Raw genomic sequence first — 20,346 nt, 5'->3', positions numbered from 1 at the left:
ATTTTATTTATTCTATGTATATTGAGAAATAATGCTACATCATTTGAAGATTGAGAAAAGGGGTTTTGTAGTGCACGAAACAGATGATGTGATCTCTTGAAGCCTGCAGGGTTGCTGCTCGGATTATTTTGGCGTCAAAAAACATTTTAATGGAAGTTTAGATCGCAGCTTTTGCAATTTGAAACTCACGTTCTGTTAAATCACGATTTTGTTGTGACAATGATTAATCGTTCAGCCTTGCTATCCATCTATATCCAGAGAATTGTTGAGTTATTTAAGAATGACCCGTGGATGAACGTAACGTAAAAACACAATCAATAGTACTACAGTTAGTGGCACAGTGCAGCGGTTTTGCTTTACCCGGTCTTTTGCTTTTGGTTTTCACTCATAAGATAAATACATCGCTGAATTGTTTTATGAGGTAATTACCAGTTTTTAAAAATCTAAATAGTTTTTCTGTTCTAACATATTGCATCCAGCGTAACTGCTTGTTTCACAGATGTGTGCACACAGTCATATTACTATATTACTAAACACTGAGCAATGATTCAGTGGCTGCAGTTTGGGCTATCAAGAGCAATTTGTTTAGCCGTTGTTTAAATACTGACTGGCAAGGCCCATATTTGGGAATACTGCTGGTACTATGCAAAACAGCCCTGGAAGGTTTAGAAAACACATTCCCTCAGTAATATATCAGTCAGCTGTGTCTGACCATCACCTTCAGTAAAGTTAAACTATTGACCTAAGCATTAATCATGCTGGCTGTTTATGACTTGGTCATTTTTGTGTAGTTTACACAGGATATACCAACCGTGTAAGTGTGTGTCTTCATTGCAGCTGTGTGGCACAACTCACTGTATCCTGCTGTTCTTCTTTCATTTAGGCTGTTAGCTACTATGATGCTCTCATCCTAAAAGCAGAGGGGAAAGTGGACCCTGACATTTTCTGTCAGCTGGGCCACTTCAACCTCCTGCTGGAGGACTATGAAAAAGGTGAGTCTCAATATGTAAAATCATGCCTGTTACTGTTTCTGCTACCTCTGCTTCTCTCACATCTGTGTCTCAGGATCAGCTGCTAGCTAGATTCTCATGTGGAGCTATTTAATATGCGTTGTTGTTGAATAGATTTTCTGTATTCAGTATTCTGTTTACTACATCTTAAACCTGCTGACAGAGCAGGGTTCTGATTTTGTGCTTGTCTTAAAAAAATGGAGATGCACCAACCGATTGGCGGAGAACTGAAATGGCCAAGTTTCAGCGTGACCGGCCGATTACTCAGAGATATCTGATTCTGTGCTGGTCACATTTAGAGGCCTGACAGTCCACATTGTGTGTATGTTGGCACAGGTCGATACATATTGTGTGCACTTTGGGCGAGACTAGCGCTCGTCTTTATATTGGGCACATGCTCACTTGCGCATTGGAAGTGCTAGGTGTACAAACAATGCACGGAGAAGCCTACAGAAACTCTTTGGAGAAGGGAAACTGTGACCAAATCTCAGACAAGCAGTGCACAATGATGGAATTAGTGGCTACACATGAAATGCATGTATGTGCACGGTGTGGCCAATCTGTGGTAAAACAGCATTTACAAACTACACACACACTTCAAAAAAGAACTGTGTGCTCGGTAGGACCAATATATAAAGGACAGTTTTCTGTTTATGTTACTTGTTGCACTGGTTTATATTTGGAGAAGTACAAATATTGCACTTCAGTTTTAGTTGGTTTGAAAAAAAAGGGGGGAGCAAAATATAAAACTTTAATATTTAATAACGTTTTATTGTTTATTCTAATAAAAATTTTCATGAAAGAAAAGTTACAAAACTGTCTGTGTATGCTGTCAGTTACAGTTATTACAAAGAAAGAATATTGGACTTAAAAAAGGAATTGGAAATTGGAATCGGCCCCAAAAACTGGTGTTGGTGTATCTCTGCTTAAACCTTCCCTCAGTGAAGTGTTACAGCGCAGTTGAATTAAATACGTTTAAGCTTTTAACACTGCACTAACTGTTTACCACCTGTGTCTCTCCATCTTTTTTTTGTCCCATTCTTTTATCTATCTTGCCATTTTCTCAGCATTATCTGCATACCAGAGGTACTTCAGTTTACAGCCAGACTACTGGAAGGTGAGCTCGCACACACTACGCGTGTAAAGCAATACATTTTATTTTGTAGCACTTTTCAGTGGCGCTGTTTGCTGGGAGACTTGGTTAACGGCCGTTCATGTAGGTTGTCTATGTTGTTTTCATGTTTTGTTTTGTTTTTGTTTTTTTCTTCGGTTTGTGTTGCTCTTGTTTCAGCTGATGCTTCATGTTCTAATAAATAAAACTGTTGATGTAAGTTGCTGTTTGGCCAATTTGAAAATGAAACACAGGTGTTATCTGATTTTGTTATATTTATAAATGGAAAGTGAAAATTACACTAGCCTACTATGTGCATCCAGTTCCAGGTGTGTGTCTGTCTGAGGGCAGGGTTACACTTCCTCAAGGTGCTCACAGCAGAACAGACAGAAGCTGCGCTTTGGCTGCGTTCACACAAAATTGTTCCCACAAGGTTGTGCAGAGGTGTGGCGGGTTTCATTCGTGTTTTAGACCATAGCCACAGTGAAACAGTCACCAAACAACATTTTAATTCTCTGGCTCGCTTTGTTCTCTCTGGCGCTGATTTCTGTCCTCATTCACTTGCCAGTGCTCCCTCACGTGGACATCCATCTGATTCTGCCTCGTCCCTGTTATACAGGAGGTGGGAGAACACGTCTCAGAAAAATACTACCTCTCATCGCAGCATTTTGAAGGGTCAACATTGATCCCCCCCTTGCTAGTAACTACTGTTTATACAGAATGGCGAGGCAGAAAGCTCCTGCATCGAGTGGGCAGTGTAAAAGGGGCTGTGACAGCCCTGTTTACAGTCTAGTACCCAGCCTCTAGCCAGGTGTCAGCTGGGATAGGCTTCATTTAATCTCATAATAATCTCATAATCAAAACATCTTCTTTTGTGTCATCTGCAATAACGGATTTGTTTTTGGCTGCTTGGGTTATACAAGTTGTGAGCACAGTGTTGGCATATCATCACCTTTGAAACTGATCTGTCAAACTTGTTAGCAAACGGTTTTTTACATAGCCAGCAGTTATGGAGTGAGGACTGTTAAGTCCAGTGCGCCCTCTCTGTGTTAGCTGCTAAATGCTCCGTTGTGTTCACCAGATGGTCTCTGACTGGCTCTGTCTGCTGAGCAGGTACTGACAGGGACTTTTTAGAAGTTTTTATTTTTATTTTTTTACTGAAAGCAGCTGTATGTTGTGGCTGAAAATGACAATGGGTGCAGTGAGAGTGAACCAGAAGACTAAAGCTGTGGGCCAGACAGCTGATCAGTGATCTGAGACTCTGTGAAGCCAAGGAGAGTTGTACATTCAGGTGATCATTCTCTCTACATGATCACGCCGTTTTCACCTTCATTTGACACACTGATGTTATAAAATATTGGTTATAGCTGCTGTGGCTCTTCTTGTGTACACATGCTGTCACTGTGGATACCATACATTAGTTGATACTGCTGCCCTGATCCTGAGGGCCTCTATCAGGGCATATGGTCCTTTATGGTGTGAAATTAAGAGTTACCCTACCCCTTTTATCATATTGTTCAAGGTGTTTTAAATTATGGCCTTGTTTGTCCCTGATATGTACTGGATCATGTCAGTTTTTGCGTAACTTGGGGTTAAGTATTGTCATCCCAACAAGCTTAGCTGGGTAGGACTTTTACAAAACATGTTTAACAGTGTTTCTGTATTTTTTGCCTTGATTACAATTCCTGATCATGGCCTGGAGTTAAATGGCCCCATCAGCTGTGATGTGATGGCATCCAGCCTGTCCCCTCCATGCTCTCTGTGTGGATGAATAGGCCCATTTGGTCTGATGTTTCACTGTTTGGAATGGCCATTAAACAGGGGTGCTGAGAGTTTGATTGTGATTGGACCTGACAGTTCTGGGGTCCCAGGGATTACAGAGCTCCACAGTGAAGTGAGGGTGTGAAGTGTTGCCCTCTGCTAGGTAATGGTGGGGGTAGAACCATCTTTAAATAGTCTGAGTTTGGAACCCAAAGGTTGGGCTTATAAAGTCCTGGGCTACGCTGGTTAATTGAATAGGGCTCCAACTGGTCTCCTAACAGAGATAGAGATACTTTTAGGGCAGAAGAAATGTATGTTGATGATGGAAGTGCATTGATTTGGGCTCAGTGAGTCGGCGTGACTCATTGGCTGAATCTCATCAGTTTCTTACATGAATGTACAACCTAGTGTGCAGTTTCACAGTAAAAAAAAAAAAAGAGAGAGAGAACCAAGAAACAAATGATAAATGTTTTGTTACAGAGATGCATCACTAATATGCTGCATGTAACATCATCAAGGTTAGAATTGTGAGCTTTTAGCTTTGTTCCAAGTTGTGAGCAGTAACTGTCTATGATGCTGTTTGTAACAACCTTTAACCCTTTATTTCCAGAATGCTGCCTTTTTATATGGACTTGGCATGGTGTACTTCCATTACAACGCATTTCAGTGGTAAGTGCTTTTTAAAACATGCTTGGCATTACCCAGCCTTATACTGTTGATGATGTTTGTCGATTTGGAAACGTGGTGGTTAAACGAAGCTGCATTCCTTCTTCAGAAATACGCCTTCACTTTGGTAAATACTTGGGATTTCTTTTGTTTTAGCTCTATCATCATTTACAGATGCAGCATATTTTGCGTGGCTTTAATCATGTTTTGTCAGGGGCAGATATGTTAAGCACCGCACTTGGTGCACTTTTCAGATTCATAGGACTGGGTTTTGGTTAATAGTCTTACACTTGTACAGCGCTTTTCTATGCATTGCAGCACACTCAAAGCACTTTCACACTATTTTGGCCATTCAGCCATTCGCTCTCACATTCACACACCGGTGTCATCAACTGGGGGTTCAGTGTCTTGCTCAAGGACACTTTGACATGTGGACTGGACAAGCCAGGAATCGAACTGTTAATCTTCCGGTTAGGAGGCGACCCGCTCTACCTCCTGAAACACAGTCGCCCCCTCGGTTTTCAGTTCTGTCATTTTCGATTTTCCTTATCGAATCAGGTTCTTAACAAATCTCAGTTTGGGTTTTTTTGGAGAGAAAAATGAGCACGTTTAACAAATTTCCTACTGCTAAGATGCACCTGGGGCTGTGAGACTGAAACACGTCAAACACGGTACCTTCCTTCAGATTCATACCATGTTGAAATAATGGTTCATGATACTGGAGGCGCTTCCTCCTGTGCACAAAATGTCCTTACTGCAGGTGTTGCATTTTGCTGTGTTATGGTGGTTTTTTTTTAGTGAAGCTAAGCCAAATTTGAGAGCATTGCCAGTGGTTAGCTGTGGTCCAGGGTGTAAACAGAGGTGTCTGTTCTCCCGTGCTTTGTTGAAAATACTGTGTTACGAATGATATGACATTAGCTTCGTGTAGCAGGTCCTGGCAAATGAGTGAAACTTTTCTGAAGTGCAAAATGCTCACTGTCATTCACTGATCAGTGTGGCTGAAATATGCAAACATTAGAAACCAAAGAGCCTGCGTCTTCTCAGAACCACAGTTCTTGGACATTTGGTTCTTAAGCTGTTAGCCTACAAATGAACCCCACTGCCACAGCTATGAGGATTGGAGAGACAGCTATCCAGTGTGTCAGGCTATAGCATTAACGGTCTTTGCCTGCTGCCTTTGTGCCCATTGAGTGTGATTTTGCTCCTATGGTAAGCTGCCACAACAGAACTTGGGTCTGTTTTCAGCTTAAGCCAAACCTTTTAGGCCTTAAACCATGCCATAAAGATTAATGTCTTTTAAATGGACAGTCTGGGTTTTTGCTTTAATTCTGCAAGGAAACCCCCCATTGATGTGTCCACTAGCACTGAATCCCTACCAGTGGCAGGAAGCTTCATGTGTTTATGGAAATAGTTCAAAAAAATGAAAGAATTTCTCTAATAACATCCAGTACATCTATAATTAGGCGCCACAATTAGGCTATGACAATGTCCTGGTTACATCAGCATCCTCAGTAGAGGTCCAGCTGGGCCCATTACCCAGTGTGGTTTAGCTTCTCAAGGGGACTGTGTTGTCGGATGTGTGCTTTTAATCAAACAGATTTAGAAGCTAGTTTGGCACTGCATCAGGGAGCACCGCGTCGCTGACAGAATCCAGTTTTGAGAACTGTAGCTTGAGCTCGGACAGATTTGGATTTAGGCACATTATTTTCATTGACCACTTCATTCTGTGCTAAGCTGTTTGCTCCTACAGTGCAGGTGTAACAGGTTCACACATCACTGGTTCTGAACCACTTTGCCTTGATGTGCTGAGACTTTCTTCATCTCTGCTGACTTGCAGTGTCTGTCCTCTTCTGTTTTGCCTTCTGCTGCCCGTGTAGCCTTGAAGGCCTCCAGTGTTGGTGCCCTGCCAAGTTTATGTTCCCCCTCTCTGCGGCCAGGGCAATGTGTCATGGGGGAGGGTAACATGTAAGACTCTAAAGCATGGATTATGTCATCGTGAACTTAAGTCCCAAAGAAATGCTGAGCTGTCAAATAGTCACAGGCCTGAACCGTGGGTGTATCCCGTGAGCTGTCAATTCTTTTCCAGTGGCCGCTTGTTATACTGCAACAAAAAAAATCTCCCTGCTGCCCAAAAGGCATTTTCTCCACAGACAGTGATAAAACAGATGTCTGTAAAACTGTTGACAGGACACCTCGAACGGCAAAACAGACAGATAACCTCTTTATAGTTTGAATTTTAATCCATGGAGGTTTTATATTTGTAAAACTTAAAAGTTTGGTTTGTGTGATGACATCCCAATATAAAGTCGACGGGCCGAGCGGGTGAGGACGGTAGGGAAATGCACACCTGTGCAGTGGGCCGCAAAAACTGAAGAAAAAAAAACCTCATTTTTGGCATATGAGTAATGTGGGCGCCAACTTGTAGTCTGGTATCAAGATCTCATCAAACATCCTGGGGCTGACATGGTCCATCTGTCCTGCCTGGTGTGTCAGTTTGCTAATGATTGGCATGGTCATTATACAATGAATCCAAAGCTTAGCTGCAAATGTTAATGTAGAGAAAGTGTGGATTATTTATCCTCTAAAATCAGAGGTAGTATCTCATATGGCCTACATTATTATGGATCCAAAGTTTGTGATTTTCCTGCCGTTTTGTGGCCATTAGATACTGAGAGGTAAAAGTAGCCTGTCGCTGCTGGAGTCTGCCTTATGCTCTCCAGGCATTCACTCTGTGAGTGAGGGAGGAACCACATAAACAAGGGCGGAGGGAAAGGGGGCATTGAGTTCATTCTGTTCTGTGTGAGTGTCACCCAGTGCACGGTGAGCTCAGTGCTCTGCAGGCCCGTACGGGAGAAGGGCTTCATGCTCACATGCGGTTGCTGTGCATAATTTTTTGCTTTGATATGCTCTTTCTCCGTAGACTACAGGCAGCATGTGAACTGTTAATATGATGGCAGCCTTTCAGGATTTCATGTCTACAACACGCTACACGTGCAAAGCCAGCCCTGGGTCACTGACCAGAGAAATGTAGCAAACATTTTAATACCAGCTACTGTATGTATTCAAAGCTCCATGATCAGAAACCATTGTCTAGATAAGGCATTCATTTACAGATTACATGTTAATACCAGGTGCAGTGCAAGTCCAGATGATTATGTCCCAGTAAACAGTATTTGTTATGAATGTTGGATATCAAAATGTACACTCTAAGAAAAGGAAAGTGCACATGAGCTGTGTTGTCACACATCTGTATACAGTAGTATCTGTAGCAGGTAAGCAGTCAGTCACAGTGCAGTTTAGAAGCCATCTGTCCTGGTGTTGGGGCTACACTGTACTCATAACGGCTGCAGAACATTATAGTGACACATTTTGATTGTCGGAATGTACAGTATTTTACATTCTGGCTGTTTGGACAACAGTTTGTTACAATATCACCCACCTCTAATTTAGACCAAGCACTGTGTAAAAGCAGCGTGTGTATGTGTTCTTCCAGGGCAATCAAAGCATTCCAGGAGGTGCTTTACATTGACCCCAGCTTCTCAAGAGCTAAAGAGATTCATCTGAGGCTGGGACTCATGTTTAAAGTCAACACAGACTACGAGTCAAGCTTAAAGGTAAGTCTAAACAGTTGGAAAAACCCTCCGATATTTTGGGGGTCATGATGTTTATTTTGGTCCAGGACAAGCGGAGCCTGGTGCTGAGTTTTAGAACTGGTTATCAGCCTGGCAGCTGGGCACGGTTCATGTTAAATGAATGTTTCACTGGTGACACCATATCTTTTTATACCTCTTTATGGTGATGTATGTAATTACTATGTCACTATGGTGAGTGTGCAGTTATGCTCAACTGCACAGATTTGTTAACAACCAGATCAATTTCGTGCAAGTGTCAGCAAAATGAAAACAAACTTTAGTAGTTGTAGAAATATAAAACTTGATTTTAGACTGGACTCTTACAATTGATGGAAATAGTCAAGGAAAATGCAGTGATTGTGCTTTTTATAATTCAACTGCAGCAATTAGTCAGTTAATTGGTTATTCACCCTACAAATTGCCAACTATTCTAATAACCAAACACTTTAAGCGAAAATCCAAACATTTGCTGTTTTTTGTGGTTTTCTTTTTCACACATGTTCATAAAACTCACTGTTGTTGGATGGTTGAAGTGTTGGTCTGATAAAACAAGTAGACCTCACCCTGGGATAATGGAAGTGAAGTTTGGGAATTTTCTTCTGTTTCTGACATTTTATTGACAAAATATTAGTCAGATTAATAAGTGATAGTGATAATAATCCATTAGTTACAACCCTAATGCATACCCAGTAGTACAAGGTCTAACATTGTCCTGCCAGCACAGTGTGATCATGGATTCTCCTTCAAACTGTGAATGATAACAAGAATAACAGTAGAATCCTTTCCATTCATATCATTCTGTATTGTAAGCCTGCTTAAATAGACTGGACCTCCGTAGACCACAGACAGGTGGCTCATTTGTCAGAGCTGAGCCCTGTCTACTGACACCTGTGAGCCAAGGATGTTCAGAAGTGCTTTCTGACTGTGGTCTATGATTTTGTTTTTGTCTGAGGCACCTGGTGTTCTTTAGGACTCGACTGCTACCAGATTCTGGACTTTGTCCTTTTCCAGATGTGGTGTCACAGGATTTTTATTATGCATCTTAATGCGTTGGTTTACATTTAAACGCACAGGCTTTGTAGTGAATGGAAGAGTTCCTGTTAATTCTGTAACGGTCTTATTTGTGTAGTATTACTATTATAATGACATATTAGAGGTGGAATCAGAACTTGTTTCAACAGACAAGTTGAATATTATAAGTTCCACAAATGTTTGTTGCATTGAATTGGTGTAAGTTCATGATAGATTCCTGCTTTTTACAATTAAATTTAAGATAGTGTAGTATCTAGGAGGTGATGTGCTCATATACATCTGTGTGTACTGAGGCTCATGGAGCTGCAGCATTGAGCTAAGTAGGCTGCACGTGCTGCACGTCCTCACTCTTCCTCACCTCGGATGCACCGCTCCCTGGAAGTGCTGGCTTATTGCCAGTGACGTACACACCTCTCACACATGACTGCCCCAGCTATCTACAGGGAGGTCTGGGCGCATGTTTAGAGGAGCACAGACTGAATAAAGGAATGAGAGGGAGAAATGAGAAGAGGGAAACAGAGAGGGCAGAACAGGAAATGTTTGAGAGGGAGAAATGAGAAGAGGGAAACGGAGAGGGCAGAACAGGAAATGTGTTAGAAAGTGCTTCAGATAAGTGTGGGGACAAAGGGAACAGAGATTTTTAAGAAGCATGCATGTAGCATGATGCTTCTCATCCTCTTTTCCCTTGGAGCACAGTGGACAGAGACTGAGAGGCATCATGTGATGGAGAGATGCCTGCAGTTTCTGAGAGTACATTGGAACCGAAATGGGAGCCAAACACTAACGGCATCAGACTTTTGACCCATGCTACTGAACATATAGACACTCACGCTAATCTAATTCCACTGGGGGTTGCTGATTTAGCCAATGAGAGCAGGGGGATGGAGACTGTGTTCGTACACTGGGTGTTGGTAAGGTGATGAGTTGAATGTAGAGCTGTGAAGCCACAGAGAAGAACCTGGAGCTGACAGTGGGAGCGGGGTGGCAAGGAGAAGTGGTGTGTGGCTGCCTTTCCAGCTTTGAGGTATTGTGTGTCATCTCTCTGCACTCTCTGCTGCAGCCGTCTGCTGAATAATAATCAGTGACACCAGGATAGAAGACGGAGAAGGAGGGGGGGAGAGAGAGAGAGAGAGAAAAAGATAGCACAGAGGGAGGAAGGCGAGACATGGGGAGGGAGGTGGAATACCAAGCTGACAATCCTGCTGCATTATCTGCCTGGTGGTAGAGCAAGTGTGAAAGAGAAAGAAGGGAAGGATACAGGAGACCGAGGGACAGATCTACAGAAGGATGCAGTGGAGTTTCAGGAAGAGTGTGATGTGCCCGCAATCTAGGTAATGCGTTTGTGTCTGAGTGAGTGTGTTCTCTGGCATTAAGACATCTGGCTGTGAGGATTTTATGTGCTGCTTTGTGGCTGATACCTCTGCCTCAAAGGGAGTTTATTCTAAGCATGGTCCCGTGTGTCTGTGTGCGTGCATGTGAGAGTGTGTGAAGCTCCACTGGCCCTGGGTGAAGCAGGCATGGAATAATCCAGCTAGATGACTCTTGGTGTGTCCCCCCCCCCTAATCTGACATTGACCTCCTGTATAGCTACTAAAAGGCTACGGACTCCTCCTTTAAGTGTGTGTGTTTGTGGTTACAGTTATCTTTTGCTGTAGCCTAGATGGCAAATACTGACATTTGCCTTTAAGGTTGCAGCATTAGTTTTTTTCTCTAAGAAATCCACTCTAGCTGGCCAGTGAATCATGGCAACACCAGCTCTGCTCCATAACTTGTGCTAGAGTCTTTGGCAGTTGTGAGTTTTAACTGACCTAAATAAGAGACTGGTGGGGGGGTTTTTTTGTATATGCATGAAGCTGTGCGTGACTGTGTCGGGTCAAGGTGAAGCTTAGTAGCTATAGCAGAACCTGTCACCTTGAAGCCACTTTTTGCTTTACAGGCTCAGACGCCTTGCTGGAATTCTTCTTCTTTTTTCTTTTTTTTATTTGATCAGGTGCCTTTCGTATGCACAGTGCCCTAAAATGCAGTAGTATACATGACTTTAATAAAGACTAAGGTCAAAATAATGGTGCCTTACAGATGAGGGGAGTGAGCGCCAGAAGAGAAATCCATCTCTGTAGCTCTTTGGCTAATCTGCTCAGTGCCCCAGGATGGACATATTGACAAGTAACATGCCACGCCTTGGCAGTCTGGCTAAACCCATGCAGACATCTGCCTTACCTGGCAACCCTGTTTTTAGTTGGGATGATGGGATAGGATGCACCTCTAACTATTGGATATCAGTGATTCATTTTATCTCCTGGTTGGACAAGAGGAAAAAGGCAAGGCTAGAGCATGTTGACTGATCCAGAGACCAGAATATCTGTGGTTCAGCCCCTCCAGCTATCAGTGTCCTCTCATGTTACGGTCATCAGAGTTCATTCATGGCTCATTGCTGATCTGCTGGGGCTTTCAGTGAAGCACACTATATGTAGGAGAATAGTAATTTCCTCCTAGTTTTCTTAAAAGCATCAGCAGTCCAGTGCTTTATGTTGTCAGACCTATCATTAAAAGATAACACTAGATGTTTGTTTTTCATCCTGCAATGACTGTATGAGCACCATGAAAATGCTTCTCTAGATTAGGTGCAGGTTTATGGTATTTCCATTTATAATAAAATGCTTCCCTTTTTGTTGCAGCATTTTCAGCTGGCTTTGATCGACTCCAATCTCTGCACTTTGTCCAAAGCTGAAAGTAAGTAACTTTGCTCTAATCACCAGCCATGCACCAGCCGTTGTAATGCAGTATTACATTTGATGCACCAGCTTGTCAGTGGCAGGCACATAGATTGAAAGGGCACAGGAATATTTCTTCACAGCCATTTTTCCTCTCTGCTGCCGTTTCCATGCTGACTCTGCCTAAGACTGGGGTTGCCTAGGAGACAGCACAAGGGGAGTGAGAGCTGGAAGCGCTTACAAGCACGCTGCACATACACGCTCTGATTTCAGATTGTATGCACGCTCTAGGGAAGCCATGCCATTTCCCCCTCCCACCCCTGCTCCATACTGTTTGCAGTCTGTACACACTGGGGTCCAGGGGGCTAATGCGTCATATCGCTGCTGTTTTTGACCAGTAGGCCCTAATTCTTTCTTCTGCTTTTTTTGTCCCACAGTTCAGTTCCACATTGCTCATTTGTATGAGATCCAGGTAAGCAGCTATAATTATTGTTTCAATATTTAAGGCGGTTTGAAATTTTAACTCAAAGTATTGAAAATACAGCCATATTGACAGTTCTTGATATTAAAACAAGTTGTCCTTTTTTCACATAATGCAGTATTTGTGCCCCTTTGTGCGTTTGACAAGGGCTGATGTAGTGTTTGTTACTAATGCCTCAGAGCAGAAGGGTGTTATTCTGTTGGCGCCCATAGTATCCAGGTACTAATATGTGTTCTTCTACATATACTGTTGTATTTAGCTGGCCCAGTAATTGTTTACACACATGCCACTATGTGTGGGGAAGAAGTATGGGTTCTTATTGTGAAGCAGACAGGATGTTGGGATCAGAACCGTTGTTTTTGAACATGGCTGTCATGGAATAAATGTGTTGCGAGTTAAGACGAGTGTCATTTGGAGTTTAGTGTTAGATGAAATAAAAGAAGTTGATAATCAGATTTACTTTGGCTTCACATATACACACACATACATTCATGCACATGGGCTGGTCCTTTCTACGTCACTGACCAAGGTGACTTTTTTTGCAATTATAGTTAGTTCTGCCTGAATTTTATGCATTGCACATAACTAATATTATGGTTACAGTACATAGAATTGCCCTTAGCTTTTCTACCATTTGTGTGTAAAGCGTCCTGTTCTTTTAATCAAATACAAAGCCAGTATATATAGAGGAAGTATATAATTGTGACTGGGAAGTTGTTACTGGTATGTTCTCGCAGTCAGTCCCTGTTTTCAGCTGCATTTGTTGTGCTGCCGCACATTAAACATGAAAGTCACCAGCTGGTTTGCTTTTCCATGTTTCTGATGTTAAACTGCTTGTTAGGTGTTACTACCACCGCCTGCCTGTTGAAGCTCTAGAGCAGGGCTGCCCAATCCGATGATGTAATGTCGCTAGATCTCGTGTCAATATAATGACCTTAGTTAATGCTTTCAAATGAAAAATGCAACATCTTGGGGAACTTCCAAAACCTCAAATCAGAGCTGGAGACTCAACAGAAAGCTTGTGCGCAACTTGTCATTGCGCACTACACAAAGCAGATTGACAATTGTCCGGCAGAGTTTGACAAATGTATTCAAGACTTTGCCTCACTTGAGCCAGTTGCTATATTTATGTGCTCCCCATTTAGGGAAGATATTGAGGTTAATTCACTCGCATCAAAAATTGCAACGCTGTTTCACCTGAACTGGTCTGGAGTGGAGGATGAGATATTGACACTACAGACTGACATTCAGCTGAAGTTTTGGAACTTGCAGAGGAAAAGTACCCAAATATGAGGAAATGTGCCATTGACTGCATTATTTGGCTCTACTTATTTGTGTGAGTCAGCATTTTCTTACACGAAGATTATTAAGTCCAAATACCGCTCCACCATGACTGATGACCTTTTGGAAGTCTGCTTGAGGCTGGTTACCAGCAGCTACTGTCCGGACTATGTAGCCCTGGCTGATTCCATTCAGTGCAAGTGATCAGAGTAAACTAACGACCAAAAAATTACTGTGTGCCTTAAGGTTCATGCAGTTATGCAAGGTGCGCCAACATATGTTGTGTTTACATAAGGTTTACTCCATATATGAATACATATATGTTTAGTATTTTAACTGTAAGTAGATCATTTTGACTTGGTCATTTGAAAAGTAGCTCGCAAGTCGAAAAAGTGTGTGCACCCCTGCTCTATGGAGTGGGTCCTACATCAGCATCAGTAGCATTATGGTGGCTAATGCGAGCTAGTGTTAAGAGTTTAGACATATATACAATGGGGCAAATAAGTATTTGATACACTGCTGATTTTTCAAGTTTTCCCACTTACAAAGAATGGACAGATCTGTAATTTTCATCATAGGTACAGCTCAACTGTGAGAGAATCTACAAAAAAAATTCCAGTAAATCATTGTTAGATTTTTAAATAATTTATTTTCCATTTGTACAAATTGTACAAGTCAATATAAAAATATGAACAGATAAAAAAATGAAAAGGTATGGGACCTAATCAGGTCAACGGCATTAGCAGCAGAAGAATATAGTGACAGCAATTGGCCAGTAGCCTCCCGTTATTGCTGATGTGATGGTGTTTAAATGTAATAATGCACTTCAGAGTGTCCCAATAACACAAAATACTGGACAGGCCCCCAAGTGCATCATTTCCTTGCAGTGAACCAACTGTGTCCAGGACCCATCGGAAGTGAGCTGCCAAGCAGACGTTCACTCAAAACTGTAGTTGGAACATAAATACAAAACAATACAGATGATTTTCTGCACGAGATTTATGGAGATCTTGAGTTGAGTGCATTGGACTGATCATGGGAGTCAAACTGCTCTTTAGGTATTCTGTCATATCAGTGTTTGTCACCTGGTTCAGTGTCAGTCATTAATGTAAGCAGGAAGGAGCCGCTACAAGCCTCTGCCTTTTGCCCCAGGCATCAGTGTTTGCCCTGCGGTGTCTTTGTTATGTGCAGACAGGAAGAGTCCTGAGGTCTATTCCAGAAGGCAGGTTTGATAAACTCTGAGCAGAGTCCCGTGTTAATTGGAAATACAATAATAATATAATAATAAACATCATTTATATAGCACTTTACAATTCGGGGAGCCCAAAGTGCTGCACAGAATATGGATAACTATACACTAAAAACAACACTAAAACCGACAGAGCACTACTAAACTATAACCCAGTAATCCTAAAATATAAAACATGCACAATGCCGTTCAACGGCAAATAAAACAAATTAAAGCTCGAAAGCTTGTTTAAAAAAAAAAGACCTTTTTAATCTGGATTTAAAAACCGTTAGCTCGGTCGTAGATCGAATCTCTAGCGGTAATGAGTTCCAAAGTCGACAGCCATAAACCGCAAATGCGCGGTCCCCCCAATTTTTGGATCGGGACCGTGGGACCACTAGGGATAAGTTTTCCGAGGAGCGCAAGGCTCTGCACGAAACATAATTAGATAAAAGATCTGCCAAGTAAGGTGGGGCAAGGTCATATAAGGCTTTAAACGCAAATAAAAGAATCTTAAACTCGATCCTAAAATGTACAGGCAGCCAGTGTAAAGCGCGGAGAACCAGAGTAATGCGGGCAAGCCTGGGAGTGTTGGACAGAAGCCGAGCTGCTGTGTTTTGGACCAGCTGGAGTTTTCTAAGCAGCGACTGAGGTATACCAACGTACAGCGCATTGCAGTAATCTAAATGCGAAGTGATAAAAGCATGAATCGCCTTTTCCCCGAGATAAAAAAGGCTTAACCTTAGTTAAGAGTCTGAGATAAAAGATTCAAAGATATGAATGTGTGCTAATGCTCACTGACTCTGTGACTGCCTCTGGCTCGGCCCATTTAATCTAATAAAAAGCCGCTTGTATTGTATTTCCTGACACTGTATTTCTGGTAAGTAGCCTGTGATAGGATTGAGCCCACACACCTCTCTACATATTGGTTCAGACTCGAGGTCAATCAGGTCACAAAGTCCAAACAAAAGGTCGACTTACCCTCAGATTATACAGATCAGGTTTCCCAGGAACACAAAGCTGGCACTGCGGTGAACACACACATACCTAAGTGCAGACACACTTAAAGCTGCCAGACGTCAAGTCTAGCCATCCTCTTCCACTGACCCTCCCCCTGTGTGTGTTCATCTGGCTGGACATTATGAGTGTGAGGAGGTCTTTAGACCTTTTTTGTCTGTCCACATAGAACCATAAAACCCACTGACCCTCCTATCTGGCTTTAACAACCTCTCCATCTTCCTACTCCTCTCATTCTGCCTACAGAAGAAATATAGAGCGGCGAAAGAAACGTATGAAAGTCTGTTGCAGACAGAAAATCTTCCTGCACAGGTGAAGGCGACTACACTGCAACAACTTGGTGAGTGCGCAGATCTACTAAAACACTCATCTCTGTGAAATGTGACACATTATTGGCAGAAATTTGCATCAGAATTTTGGCATTCTGTGTCCCAAGCAGTTATAAGCGGTCACGCATGACAGTTGGGTACCGTTTGGAATGGGACAGCATTATGCTGCATGCTCTGGAGATGCTTTTTTTTTTCTTGGATATTTGAAATTTGTCCCTACAACATGCAAGGAACATTTCTGCTACTTTTTTCAAAGAGCAGGTTTGAGCACGTGTGCAGCGACGGAACATGGTCTCTTGTTCCCTTCCCCCACATGGTGCAGGCACACACAGGCACACAGATGCAAAATGATGTTGTCTGGGTACATTTGTAAAGAGTAGAAAACTGGATATTAAGAAATGGAACCATAGATTTCACACTGGAATGATTGGACACCATTTCAAAGTTTTCATTACACACACTTCATGATGATTAAGTTGTACTGCAATCTTAATTTAATTTAATTTCTTTTTTTTTTTTTTTGCTCTCCCTGTGTCGTTGCAGAGCTTTGACACAGGAAGAGTCTAACCTGTTTGTTTTGTCAGAGTCTAGCCTGTTTCCACATCAGACAGTGGTCCTACCTTTCTGATCGGACATGCATTTTGCCATTTGCCTCTACTTGTATTGTATGACTGAGCTGTTTTTTGCTGTTACTGTCACACCTACTATCTACCTTAGGAGCAATCCTGCTGGCTTTGTTAAAGGTGTTTGAGCTAAATCTGGAAGAGCCCTGATCCTTTGTTCTGCTTTTCCAGGCTGGATGCATCACACAGTGGAGCAGCAGGGGGATAAAGGCACCAAGGACAGCTATGCCATCCAGTGTCTGCAGAAGTCCTTAGAAGCAGACCCAAACTCTGGCCAGTCCTGGTACTTTCTAGGGAGGTAAGACAAAAAAGGATGTGTGCATTTCACAGGGCTGTGCTGTAACCTATCAGAAGCTGCGACTTTCTGTGAGTCCCGAGTAGACGGTTTAACCTAGGAGTCATCTACCAGCACACATCGGCTTTTTCTTGGTTGAATATTGTTGGCAGGGATCAGTGCTCCATAGGCCCAGTGGCAGCACGTGATCCACATCAAATCTTTATTGTTCCTGGGCTGCTCTTGGGCAGGCAGGCTGAATGCACACAGGCCCTAGACATGCTGACATAGACAAAGACTCAAATGTAGTTTACAATTTAAACAAATTAAGGATAGCTAAAAATCTGTCCTGTGTATGAGAAGGGCTGGTGCTTGAAGATCAAGACAGAACTAATAATGTATTTAGCCATGTTTTATAGTGTATGGAATATATATATTCAGCACATGGACTGATGGATGAAGGGAACAGATTATGTTATGGGTTGGTTTGGTTTTATTTTATATGTTATGTTTTTATTTATATTGCTGTACTGACTGGATGGCACTTTAAATTTTCGTTGTATGTGTTACAATGACAAAGATTATTTCTTACACAATGTTGGCAGAATGGGAGGTGGTTAGCAGTAGTGTTAATTTTTCCAGTCACACAAGATAAACGGCTTAAATGAGCTCTTTAGCTATGTTGTTATATTACTAGCAGTTTGTTAACAATACAAACAGTAGAGCTACTCTAAAATGACCTGCATCAATTGTCTTAGTACTAAGTTTCGATTTTTATTTGCTAGCAGTGCTGGATTGGAGCAGAAAAAGGCCAGTGTAATGCCGCCACCTGTGTGCTTTTTACACTACTGGCATCCCAGTATTAGAGGTTTGGTGTTAAACGTGACATGTAGCCATGCCTATAGCATACACCACAAGAAACACAAATCAATACCATACCAGTAACGTTGCTTTCAAATCAGCAGTGGTGGATGAACAGAGCAGGGATGTGCTTTTGCTCATCCAGCATGTTTGCAACATGACTCGTACTCAGGAGTTGTTATACATAGTGTACGCCATGTTGGTGATTGTGGCCATGAATTCTGTTTCTTACAAGCATATCACAGAAACAGCACTTCATCAAATATACACACAACCCCCCCAAAACGCGCCTCCCCTTTTATACAGAGGCCGAACAGTTGCACTAATTTTATTGCCTCTCATAGTGGAATAAAGGAGGGTCAACACTGACCCCCAGTGCCTGCTTGGTACCTTTTACACAACATGCCACGGCTGAAAATTGGCACAATAATCCTGCTTTAAATGGGCGGTGTAAAAGGGGCTAGAGATATCATCACCAGCAGGACATTTCAGTGTCTTTGACTGAATTGTAAGTCAGAGGCTGATGTGTTCAAAGTTCCAAGTGTTTATTTGTCATATGCACAGTTAGGAAACGTGTTTCCCTGTACAATGAAATTCTTACTTTGCCGTCCACATGAATGCCACAAAATACAAATGAAATATAAAGTAGATAAATAAGTAACGCAAAATCTAAGGCACTTTAAGCAGCAACAGATGATGTGAACGGTTTTCCCCCACACAGTCTGCTTTCCATTATGTAGGTTACATCTCCTGACAATGAGGGGCAACAGTTTTTTTTTTCTCACATATAGTAACACATTTGTATAGAAGGTAAAGTTTGTCTGTACAAATATGCTTAGACCCCTTCAGCTGTATCAGCTTAGTTCAGTGGTCACAGGTTGGTATATTGTGGATAGTAATGGACATTTGTATAGTGATATCAATTAGTGTGAGTAATGTTTGTGTAAGAGGGTCCCAGCAGAACCACAGACACTAGGCCATGAGCCCGATAGACAACTGAAATCATTGGCAAAAGTAGAAAGGGGTGTTTTTGCTACTGTATTTGAATCGCACTGCATTGTTACTTGTTTATAGGGCTGCACGATAAATCATTTTGTGAGTGTGATTTAGATCCCTGGCATTGTCACGCGAGACTGAGATCGCACAGGGATCTAAATCACACTCACAAAATGATTTATTGTGCAAGCCTACATGTTTAGCAGTCATTTCATTGTCTTTTTATCTCTTTCCTCATTGTCCATCTCCTCCAGGTGCTACTCCAGTATTGGGAAGGTACAGGATGCCTTCATCTCATACCGTCAGTCCATTGACAAGTCGGAGGCCAGCGCTGACACCTGGTGCTCCATAGGGTAAGGATAGAACACGTAGTGTACTGTTATACTGAGAGACACGGTAAAGGTCACAAACACTGGGAGGCTAATATCTGTAGGCTTGTGAGGGAAGGAGAAGCAGCTGGTGTGTACCAGCTCATCAGTTCAAGGGAGTTTTGTGCTCAGGGCCTCAGTGGAGATGCAGCAGCTGCACTGCGACAGATGACATAGGGAAGGGTGAGATAACAGAATGGTAGGAGGACGAAAAACGACCTATACATAGATGTATGATGGGTGGGTTGAGTCCTTTCGGAGTCACCACGCTGGGATGGCTCAGAAAGATGAGATTGGTTCCCCCTTTGCCTCCAGGGTGCTCTACCAGCAGCAGAACCAGCCTATGGACGCACTGCAGGCCTACATCTGCGCTGTTCAGCTGGACCACAGCCATGCCGCTGCCTGGATGGACCTGGGCACCCTCTACGAATCCTGTGGCCAGCCGCACGATGCTATCAAGTGCTACATCAATGCTACACGCGGCAAGGCCTGCCTCAACACTGCTGTACTCACACAACGCATCAAGCTACTGCAGGTAGGGCTGGAACTTGGATGAGTCAAACCCGGCAACCAGCCATGTGTGTTAGATGTTGTGGAGTATTTTGATGTGTGTGTATTGAAGTGCTGTGTTAAACACCAGGCATTAGCAAAGCAATCAGCTTTTTAAAATGCCGATTGTGCCCTTTGTCATTTTGATTTCTGACCACTGAGATATGAATAATGATTCATATTGATGTGTTTATACACGTTTTCTCACTGGTAACTGTAAAGCATACCTTCATAGCATTGCACACTTCTGTTATTTTCTGTATACGGTTACCTAAAACACCACCTGCAGTAGTTTTTGTAATGCCTTTCTTGTCAAGTACAAGTTCAGCACTAAAGTTTGTGTCTTACACAATTTCTCCTAGGCTCAGTTGTGTAACCTACAGCCAGGTAGTCTGCAGAATAAGAGTAAAATGCTT

The 20,346-nt window shown here is 42.4% G+C and overlaps 1 protein-coding gene across 1 annotated transcript in view; it reads left to right on the top strand.

The window, feature by feature from the left end:
- The window catches only part of kdm6a (lysine (K)-specific demethylase 6A), a 33,705-nt gene that overhangs the window by 2,814 nt on the left and 10,545 nt on the right, over positions 1–20,346 (top strand). Inside the window, exons 3-13 of the mRNA XM_020586961.1 lie at positions 884–992; positions 2,078–2,127; positions 4,493–4,551; positions 8,042–8,162; positions 11,888–11,942; positions 12,361–12,395; positions 16,177–16,270; positions 17,054–17,180; positions 19,268–19,366; positions 19,697–19,916; positions 20,293–20,342. Coding sequence (XP_020442617.1) covers positions 884–992; positions 2,078–2,127; positions 4,493–4,551; positions 8,042–8,162; positions 11,888–11,942; positions 12,361–12,395; positions 16,177–16,270; positions 17,054–17,180; positions 19,268–19,366; positions 19,697–19,916; positions 20,293–20,342 — 1,019 coding nt within the window. The remainder of the gene's footprint in view (positions 1–883; positions 993–2,077; positions 2,128–4,492; positions 4,552–8,041; positions 8,163–11,887; positions 11,943–12,360; positions 12,396–16,176; positions 16,271–17,053; positions 17,181–19,267; positions 19,367–19,696; positions 19,917–20,292; positions 20,343–20,346) is intronic.

The sequence above is a fragment of the Monopterus albus genome, unplaced genomic scaffold (assembly GCF_001952655.1).
Source record: "Monopterus albus unplaced genomic scaffold, M_albus_1.0 scaffold432.1, whole genome shotgun sequence".
Lineage (NCBI taxonomy): Eukaryota > Metazoa > Chordata > Actinopteri > Synbranchiformes > Synbranchidae > Monopterus > Monopterus albus.
Note: the sequence above shows the minus strand (reverse complement) of the source record. Positions and strands in the feature narration are given on the sequence as shown.